Consider the following 10,819-nt stretch of genomic DNA (forward strand, 5'->3'; position numbering starts at 1 on the left):
AACTCAATTCTCCAATATGAGCGACCCCAGAAAAGATCAGCTCACAGCAGCAGGGTTTCTATGCAAAACAAAACGTTTTCTTTCCTATGGGGCAGGTGAGTCTACAATTTGACTCTAAAGAAATCTCTTGAATTTGCTTCTGTCTTTTCCTGGCTTCCCAAGCTTTTCATGCTAAGCTGTGCTCCCTTAAATCCCAAGGGGGAAGGTACAGCATCCTGGGCTGCTCTCTGCCTTCCCGGCGGCATTTGGGGATGCGCCTCTTTGGTGGTTTTCAGCCCTGGGGTGCATCCCGTTGAAGCTTATCCACACCCTGTGTCCAAGGCAGACTTGGTACAGTGATGACACATCTCAGCCAGGACACAGCGACCTTGTTAAAACGCAACAACCTGATGCGCTGTGTAGTGAGGCTGTAAAGGGGCACGCTTCATACACCTGAGGTTCTACAACCCATGAATTTTGTTTTGTTTTGATTAGCAAATTATAGCTTTTGGCTAGTAATAATATAGAAGGAAGAGCTCTCCAGGTGAAGAATTATTACATTTTTCTTCCTTTTGGCTAAATGAATGAGGTCATGACCCATCTGCAACATAAAATTTAATGCTTTTAGCAAACTAAAATTTATATTGCAAATCTAAATAAATTCTTCTGAATATAAGTACCCATGTATTGGCCATTTTTGTACTACTTAACCTAAATCTGTGTTTCTGATACCTGAATTAAAAAATGCAAGATAGCCAGAAATCTGTGTAAAACCTAGGGACCAAAGCATCTGGACCTCACTGAATAACGTTTTATTTTTATTAATATCTATTTATTGCCTAGCATGTCAGACACTTTGCCAGAATATGTGTTATGCGCCAGAATATGTATTATGTGCCAGAATATAAATATATGTTTATAAATTCAAACTGATATAAGTAATTGAATATTATCTCCCATTTTCAACCTATGACACTGAGAGATGTAACACATACCTCAATCTACTCGGAGTTAGGGATATATGTTTGGGATTTGTGCCTATTAAAACAGGATGCACTGAAGTATAGAGGAAGGAGGTCCAAAGTAAGAGCCCTGGGCTTATAGTCTAGGTCACGTCACCAGTATGAATGGGTAAGTCTCTTAATGTCTCTCAATCTGAGTTTTACCTTTCATAAAATAAGGATGATGGCCCTCTCAGGACTAACTCTGAGGGTTACTATGGGCAACAAATTAATTCAATCTCGAATCTATAAATATTGAGTAAATACTTTTATTAAATTATGTAGCATTATATAACTTTTTAATATTGTTAATATTATTTCATTAAGCTGCAAACTCCTATTCAAATATTTAATTATCAAGCCAACAGTAACACCAAATAGGGTGGCCCAAGACAGTCGGAGGAGGTCTGCATCTACGTGGGACTCAAGTCCAAAGACCAAACATCAAATGTGATCCAAAGGACCACAAGGCAGGTCAGCAGGGTGCCGACACAGCAGGCTGAACGGTTTCCCTCCTGTGTCCCTCAGGAAGAAAGAACTGATGGGTGTTCTAACCCTCCTGAGGCCAAGAGGAGTAGCATCCCGGCAGCTACTTCCCAGATGCATGACTGCAGCGGGCCAAATATGCCCTAAGGTCGCTGCTATTTAGAAGGAAAACCCAAGGATTTTCTATTCCTTTGCACCACAGAGGGTAAGACTTAAACCCTTTATCTATGAGAGCAGGGGAATGCAAATAAACAAAAACATATCATAAATATGCTATTCTTTTCCAAAGAGAATCGTTTTCTAGTTGTCAGTGTGGATAAATACATTTTGAAGCAAAAATACTCTTAATTTTAATCTTCTCCTCTTTGATGTGAACTGCTCACAATACAAAACGGTTAATATCAAATGCCCTTCCAAATCACTGCATGGAAAAAGCTATCTGTTAAATAGTTTGGCTCATTATTTCGATAAATACAGTTATATAACTCATATACTATGAGAGAAAAGAAACAATATTAAATTGTTAAAAAAGTTACATTAATATTTACCTTTTGTGGATGAGTTATATTTTTCTTGTTCTTCAATGAATTAAATGCACATAATGATGGAAACAAAAGAAAGAAATCAGCAAATTTATAGTTAGACATGGAAATGTGAATCAACACAACGGCATGGATAACAAAAATACATGACATATAATGTGACATGGCAAACTGCAGTGAGAAACCATGAGGAAATCTCAAATATGGTACTAAAATCAATCAAAGAAGGAATGAATGCAACAATTTAAAGATTTTAAATAAAAACAGAAACATTGGGGAATTAATATTGTATACTTGGCATTTGAAAAGTATATTTTGTGTTATTTTTTTCTTGCCTTTGAAGAATTGCAAAGTATTACAGCACTCACTTTACTAAGACATTTTAACCTTAATCCATTGTGACTTTTTATTGTAAATGTATTTAAAAGCATATTTAACATTCATAACTAACATTTGCATTTCAAAAATGATAGCATTTCAGATAATTGGAAAAAGCATATAATAAAAAAATAAATTCCAATTTTTTGCTAGATAGTAGGCATTTTGTCTTCACTGTGGAAAATATTCTGGCACATTTTCCACCTGGAAAAAAATATATTTTAATTTAAGTAATCCTTTCTTCCTCCTCAAATTACTGTAATTATGTTAAAATATCTCAAAGTGAAATTGTTCTTTGCAGACTGTATTTCTCAGACATTTCTTAAGCCTTTCTCTGCCTCCTTGTTGGTGTACCATTTACTGAGAAATAATGGCCTATCTAGATATTTTGAAGGGGAGTGCCATTAGTTCTAGGTAGCAGAATTAATAACAGAACACATAAAACATAACTGGCACATCAAGTGTTAGTTTACAGTTTATGAATGATCTTTAAATACATCCTCTTAAAAAAGGCAACTAGGTTGCACACACACACAAAAGTCACTTGGTTGGTTTCAGAAAACCATACATTTTTATGCAACCAATTATGTTGCTTTCAGTCTCACTCTACCTAAGGGCTACATTGTAATACAACATTGGAACACACCCAGAGGAATTTCCTGAAAGTCTTTGCTCTCAATTATCACATACCATTTGAGTTACCTAAATTTTAAGGCTACTTTTTAGTGACTTTATCTCAAAATCTGCATTGTTATCACACCTCTTCTTTTTCCCTAACTATACTTCAACATAATCAGATTCCGTGTAGCAAATAGGCTAGCATTATTAATTTTTAAAAGAAACTTTAAAATACTTTTTCAAAAATTAAGTAAGTGTAACCTTTCAAATTATATGTTAGCTTTTAAAATAATATATATTGTTTTATCGCACAAGGAGAGAGTAGTAAAATTGAATTACAAGAAAAAAAAACCAAACAAGAAGCATGCAAACAATCTATGGATCCTAAACAAAATAATGTAGATAATTGTAACCAGAAACTGTGTATGAATAAAATTATTTTATAAGTTCATCAGGAAGTTGTATCACTATTCAGGAATCTAAACCATTTGAAATGTTTGCTCCTAACCAACAACTGCTTATCAACTCAGTTATCTTTTTTAAAAAAGAAAATTACACTTTGTTAAAAATTAAAAAAAAAAACCCAGAAATATACATAAAAGAAAACTGGAAAGAAGTCAAGTGTGGTAGAACTTTCACTGATTGCAAATAAACTGCATTCTGCATCGGTCTTCATGGCAGACAGAAGAAAATTTTAACATATAATATGGAAAGAAAAACATGACATGATTCCACAGCCCTAAGAACGTCAACGAAATCCATCTCAAATGGATTAGACAACAGCTAAATTCCATCTAATCCATGAATCAAATTAGAAGTTTACTTTTAAAAACATATTCTAGGACACACAAAGATGTCATGAAAACTGTTCGGCTTGAAATAGATCCATAATAAGACGAAGGAGGACAGTATCATCATTTACCAAACACCCCAAAGCACATAGTATTATCATACAGTAAACCAGATCCATTTTAATTATAGAAGAATACATAGTTACAATAATACATGTTTGTTGTCATATTTTTTAAAGGTTGTATCTATATGACTCTTAAGATGATAAAACTTCAAGTAGCAAGTGTTTAGGAATGTACTTGTGATATTAACTATCAAAATAACTCCACCAATTTCATCCTCAGTCACTCCTTTCTTCCCACCTCAATTCAATCTTTACAAATTGGTGATTTCTCTGAAAGACAACTGTGAATATGAATATCATAAACAGTAATGTTGACTGATATCAACAACAGAACATGAGCTTTTATAAAAACCAAAGTCCAGCATACAATCCATCTGACTTTGTAGAAGCAATTCTTATTTCTACAGAATAATAAAACTGTAATCTCACTATATGAGCGTTATATGCAGTACCGTTATATACTTTTGAACCGGAAGTGTTTTAGCAACTGGAGGAAATGCAAAGAATTTTAGAAACAAATGACTTTTTGGATATCAATCTTTGGCACACTATGGCCAGTAACACTGAGTTTGTAGCAGAACGCTAGAACCTGTAGTTCTTTTAGTTGTGCAACAGGAGTTCATGAATGGATAAGTTAAATAAACACCACATTTAAAAAAATAAATTTTAAAACAATTTCATCTAGGCTACTGCTAATTACAGTCTTAATAACATTAATTACGAATTATCTTCTCAAAATGTTCCCAGATAAGAGAAAGTCTGTTAAACACATGAACTGAGAATTCCAAAGAATTCATTGTTATTTCAGAAAAGAAAGTCAGAGTTTCACATAGCCTCATATTTTCCTGATTAAGTAAATGAACACCCTTATAATGACCCTGAATACGAAAGTATGATATATCAACAGGATATATGATTTTAAAAAATAATACAAATCCAGAATTTATTGTAGCAGCATTTTTGTGTCAATATACTGATACTTCTCAAATCTACACTAATTTTTCTATAACCAAGTACTCTGTGGACAAACCCTGCCTGATCAGTGTTTGCAACAATGTGTTTATCTTCTTAGACCACTAACACTTCGGTGATACGTTCAGTAAAGCTCTTTGCGTGAGTAAAACACATACCCAGCGCCCACAGTACAGAAGGAAATATACAAGTTTTTACATCAGAAACAACCAACACTGTTGAGAAAAATATGCAAACTGTGAACCTTTCAGTTGTTTCATAGGGATGAAGAGTTTCAATACATGATTTAAACAGAAGTCCGCTGCATTCATATTACAACCCCCAATTAAACAGTATTTCACTAAACTGTTTAACAAATCTCTGGTAACATTTATGTGACAACATTTACCGATAACAAATCATTTCACTTACTGAGAAATGGGATGGCACCTTGGGTCACATGAAGGAAACAGTGACCCTTTTAACCTGGTATTTAAATCTTCTTAGGCCAGGTGGCTTAGTGAATTTAATTTCCACTACAACCTGCCCACCCCCCAACATCTCTCTTTCTAGGAAGCTAAAACACAATGTGTACACGCTTAAAATAAGGGAAAGTTACGTGATGTTAACTGTTAAACAACACTCACATGTGTGTTCTAAGTCAGTTTTTCACCATCAAACTTCTATAAGAAATACAAGGTATTGCAGGTAAATTAAAAAAAAAAAAAACACTAGCAAAGCCTTCAATACGATTGCCTCATTTAAAAAGATTTTTAAAACAAGGTTAAAAACGTCTTCCTTTAACACATAAAATACCACATGGTACTGAGGTTTTTAAAGTTTTATTTTCTTCCTTTGCACCTTTGGAAAAGGTATCCCTAGGGCTCAGTCTGTTCTTTTAATTGACCATCTAAAATTCATTCATTCACTCACTCAGCAAAAACAGCACATAGGCCACGAACTGTTATAACTTGGCGCCGGGAATAAAACTCTAAGACACTTGACTTCTTAGGATTTATCACACTATGTATCATCAAGACACTATTCTTTCAATAGAAGGAGTATAAAAAGAGGTGGCTCTCAAATCCGAGATTTTGTCAGTGCTCTCTCTATGGATACCTTGTTCTGCACTGCCGCTCCTCCCTGGCACTTGTGGGAGCTGCCTGCCCCGAGGGCTGCCAAAGGCTGTGTCTGCGGGCGGGGACCGCGTCGGGCTGGCCTGCCGGTGCACTCTGTGGGGAGAAGAAGCAGGGCAAACGAAACGATGAAATCCCAAAGGGCCTGACAAGGATCTCTTCCTTCCTACTGTTCCTCTTAAAACAGACGTGAAACCCCTACCTGGGCCTTTGGAAGCAAAATCAAGTCCTTTTTATGATGTGTGTAAAAGGAATATTACCAAAAGGGGCTACGAGAGACAGGGAAATGTCTGCCACGTAGAGTTCTGCGGAATGAATTCCTGAACCGGGCAGAAGGGAACGTACTTCTTTTCATTAACTTTCTATGAAGTTGTGACTTTCTGTTAAGTTATCCATTTTTGGTAGTGCTGGACCTAGTATATCTACTCACAGCCTATGAATCTTAACAACATGGGTAAATGATTTAGGAAAGGCTGTTGCCTATATCGCTACAATTAAATCCATATAAGTGATAAGAATAGTTCTGGCTGCAGACTTTTATAAATTACCATTCCCTTGCACTTTACGTTTAAATAGGAAAAATCTGAAAAGATATTGATAAAAATAACCTCGGGCACATGCTATGCACTATCCTGGTGAAAAGATCAAAACTACAAATACAAATTTAAGAAGCGTGAAGATACATCACTATTGTACAGAAGTAAGCTGACCTCCATCTGCTGGCATTCAAACTTTTTTTTTTAACTGAAGAACTTTAAAACACTCTCAGCTTTTACTGAACAAAGATGAAAGTTTTCAATTTTTTTTTCTAATTCCTCTTACACTTTTTAAAGCAAGTACACATTCAATTCCAGGTAATTTCTTATACAGAATTTCACATAATTAAAAATATATATATATATATATGAATATGCCACAAACAGATGGAAGGACATAACACAGGCAGATTTAATTTTTGATGATGGCTAGTTGGCAGGAAGTATAGAAGAGAATACCACCAGCACAGTGAAGGTAGATGCAGGTAAGGGAGGGTGTGGAGAGGTTAAGCGTCACAAAGAAAGGATTAAGAACTATGGTGTCATAATGAGTGACAGTGTCAAGAGCTCAGGAAGGTACAACACCACACCAAGACCCAGAGGCAGACACGGAACAGCGACCTTGTCAGGAGCGGAGAAGGTGGTGCCGACCCTCCGGGGGCAAGGTGGTGCATAGAACACAGTGTTCTGACACTAGGGTGCTCACTCGAGCGGGAGCGAGCAGGATGTTTTCCCCTAAGCACTAGCTGATCAGTCGCTCTCGGGGCTGCGTATCCCCTTCTAGAAAGACATGGTGGAAGAACCCTAAAACATTAGGGTCAGAAAAGATCTTCAGTCAGCAGGCCACATCCACTTTGATACCAGCACATCTGTCCAAGGAAAACCTGGTTACTCTTACAAGACAGTGATTTTAAAACCCAGGAGCAAACCCATCACACAGTTACTGAAATGGACCTCACATCAAACTGATGCATTATCGCGAACGTGCACGCCTGGTGGTTCTGAGCGGGCCTGTCTGGACTCCTCCAGTGTAACAAGCCTCTCAAGTCCCACAGGGGCAAAGACTTCTGTCTCTTGTTTCTTACTGAGCTGTATCTCTGGTGCCTAGAACACAGCAGCACAGAGAACAAGAGCTCAGTAGAGAGATCTGGATTTGAATGAATGAACACAGTCAGGACACTGAACTCAGGGACACTTCAAGCACTTGCCTTCCAGAAGAAGCAATGCACTGGTGAGTTCTGTGTGTACTTTTACAATGTTCATAATTTATCTCTGCAACAGGGAAGTCCATACCAAATAGGGAGCAAAGGGAAGCTGTCTTCTAAGGTTGATTTAAGTAGACCAACAAATTAAAATGATGAAGTAAGATGGGGAATGCTTCATTTTTGAACTGACTAAATGCAGATGGCTGATATATGGATAAAAATATGTCCTCTGATGTATAAAAGTAGCTGAAAAGATATTTGTCCATACATCGACAGCTATCTTAATATAGTGTTCAAAATTATTATGAAGCCAATTTCCGAATTAAGGACCAATAATTAAAAACTGATTTTTATATGTGACTATATATATGTATGTATATATATATATGCTTGCTTAAAGCAGACACACGTTTTTGCTTTTTTCATCATTTTCAGTACGTATTTTAAATAAAATGCACATTTAAAATACCTAATCTGTATTACTTTTCATAGTGACAGAAGCCAAGAAATAACACTTCATCGTTTTGAAAACAATGCTATAAAATTCGATTAAGTAATTTAAAGTGTGTGAGAGTCAAGAATCCATACTGATCACAGGAAGTACATTAATTATTGAGTGATTTATTCAACTTGTTTACAGATTGACAATTTTTCTCAAGTAGAACGATTTTCACAGGTATAATTATTTTGATTCAGGATATCTCCTCTATTTCCAAACAATAAAATGGGAAAATGTCATATTTTAGAGCATAAAAAGGTACAGCTTAGGTCTTTAACGTGCATTTTATTTTATCGAGCTCTGGATTAATGCTTTATCAGCCCCTAAGGCAGATCCCGAAACCTGGACGGTCACTTCGATTTCTAAATTAATAGAAGAAAGGACTGACAACACATATTAAAACTGTTCATTCCATCTGGATTGCCTTCTCACATGAACTCAACTCTACAGAATTAATTTATGTGGGAAGGACCAAGGTGTGATCAAGTCCTTTCCAACGATAAATAATGAGTTTCTATCTATTACTCTTTAAAAGCCATTATCATGAGAATAAACTTCAGCACTCCTTGTACAAAATACACTTCAAAATACTTGCTTTGAAAGTTGGATAGTACAGTTTTTACCCTAGTCCTGAGAAAATTCATGGATCTTGCAATGTCACTAAAAAATCTTGCTTCATTTCTTAATGCAATTCATAAGCACTAAAAGGACTTCTTAATTGCAACTTGAAATGTGAATAATTTAGGGGGGGGCCTTATGCGGCCCCAAACTAAATGGAACAAATATAAAAAGCAATTTGAAAGGCAAATAAGTGGCTTTCTAGATGAATGTTACACAGATCTTCCCAAGCCACGAGCTTGCAGGGCCGGGAACAGTGCATCCTGTTAGGGGTTAATCATTTTGCCCCAGGGCTGTTTCTCCTTTGACACAAGCTAAGAGTCCCTCAATAACAAAACAGTTCCTGCCACCAGCCAAACGATGACCAATATGAAAGCGTGGACCCAAGGGGGGACAAAGAAACCACTCTGTCTGAGGAAAGCCAAGGAAGGTGGCAGCAGGGCTGGATCACAGGAGGGGAAACGGAAGAAAGTGAAAATGCAGAGGCTGGAGAGAGACGAGCAAGGCTTTGGAGAAAGAGAAGGTGGAAACAAGTAGAGTTTGTTTCAGACAAGAGGAAAGGAGGGTTATTCAAGAAATGCTGAGGTTCAGGAGTGAAACGTGAGAGAATCCAGGCTTTTCGATGAAATGTTATGTGCTAAGGATGTAAGGGTGTCGGAGGGAAAGAGATCAAAAACCAGCACATTAAGGAGTGGAGCGGGGAGTGAGTGAGAGAGGAGAATGACGGTAACAGCTATTCTCACTGGGCATCCACATGGCGCCGTCTACACATGCCAGCCACTAGTGTGTATGTGCGTGTCTAGACGTGTGTGTGTATGCATGCATACCACATACCTACACACGTGTCCTTTTCTGTTTTGCATTCTCACAACAGCTCTAAGAAGTGCTATTGTTCCTATTTTATAAATGGAAAAACTGGGGGTCACAGAGTGACTTGCAAATGGGCAAAGAGCTAACGTGATAAAGGCGGGACCCACGCAGGTCTGTGAAGCTCCAACACTGCTCCCGTTTCTGCCTTTGAGACAGGATTGGTTTCTATATCATGAGATGAAACACGGTAATTTCACATCCCTGGATGTATTGCTAATCTTGGAAAACAAAATATAAATATAAGTGCAGGTGTCAAAGTGCTTGACAAGATTTAATAGAATCGTTTTTTGAGAGTTTATAGGAACAAAATATACGGAAAATGGTATTTAATTGAATATCTACTCTGCTTTTTATGTGAATACATAATATATTTTTGAAACAAAAATAATGAGGGTTCTAGAGCAAAGTATGAATTCCAACCTATGACTCCAGTTCACCATCTCCAAACCCACTGCTAAATATTTACCGCTGAGTTCAACCTACGCCTTCTCTCTTCACCTAAAGTCTTAGGTGTTGTGACTTGAACTTAAGTAAAACACATTTCCCACCAAAACCTTAGGTTGTTAGACATTTCTGTTGCTGCATGCAGACGTGCAGTGAATTGCTTCTATTGTGGCTTAAAATTAGAGTTCTTTTTTTTTTTTTTTAATTACTTGTTAAAGGATAGACATGCATGTGGTATTTAAGGTCACCATGGTTCCTCCCGTCATGGCCATTTCAGGCTTACACGGACTTTTTTCCAGAGTGTCAGCACAACATAAAATGCATAGGCAAGCAATTCTAAATACCAGTTGTTACCCCACACCCCCCAGTTAGGATGCAGAGAGCAAGTTCCACAAGAAGAAAAGACCCCAGAACAGGACGTGCAGTGGTTCCAGCAATCCACAAAGCTCAACTCACAGGAGGGTGAAAAGTTACACTTTTATTTACTAAGGAGCTTCTTCAGAGGGTCTGAAGCTCTATTGCAATGGTGACGCACCAAAGTCAGAAGTAGGTTCTGCCTTTCTTCTATCTAGAACTGGTTACCATATCTTTCAAAATATTTTCTTACAAGTCTGTTTCTCAAAAGGTCAAAAATTTTGAG

At 37.0% G+C, this 10,819-nt stretch overlaps 1 protein-coding gene across 50 annotated transcripts in view; it reads right to left on the reverse strand.

Moving 5' to 3' along the window:
* Positions 1-10,819, reverse strand: part of RIMS1 (regulating synaptic membrane exocytosis 1) — a 480,052-nt gene that overhangs the window by 109,866 nt on the left and 359,367 nt on the right. For 37 of the 50 annotated variants that reach the window (XM_065888935.1, XM_065888916.1, XM_065888915.1 and 34 more), the window contains one exon: positions 5,991-6,103. In XM_065888935.1, coding sequence (XP_065745007.1) covers positions 5,991-6,103 — 113 coding nt within the window. Of the gene's footprint in view, positions 1-2,014; positions 2,045-5,990; positions 6,104-7,164; positions 7,348-10,819 lie in introns of all 50 variants that reach the window. The other 13 variants (XM_065888884.1, XM_065888918.1, XM_065888886.1 and 10 more) reach the window with 2 other exon arrangements.

Source organism: Phocoena phocoena, chromosome 12 (assembly GCF_963924675.1).
Source record: "Phocoena phocoena chromosome 12, mPhoPho1.1, whole genome shotgun sequence".
NCBI lineage: Eukaryota > Metazoa > Chordata > Mammalia > Artiodactyla > Phocoenidae > Phocoena > Phocoena phocoena.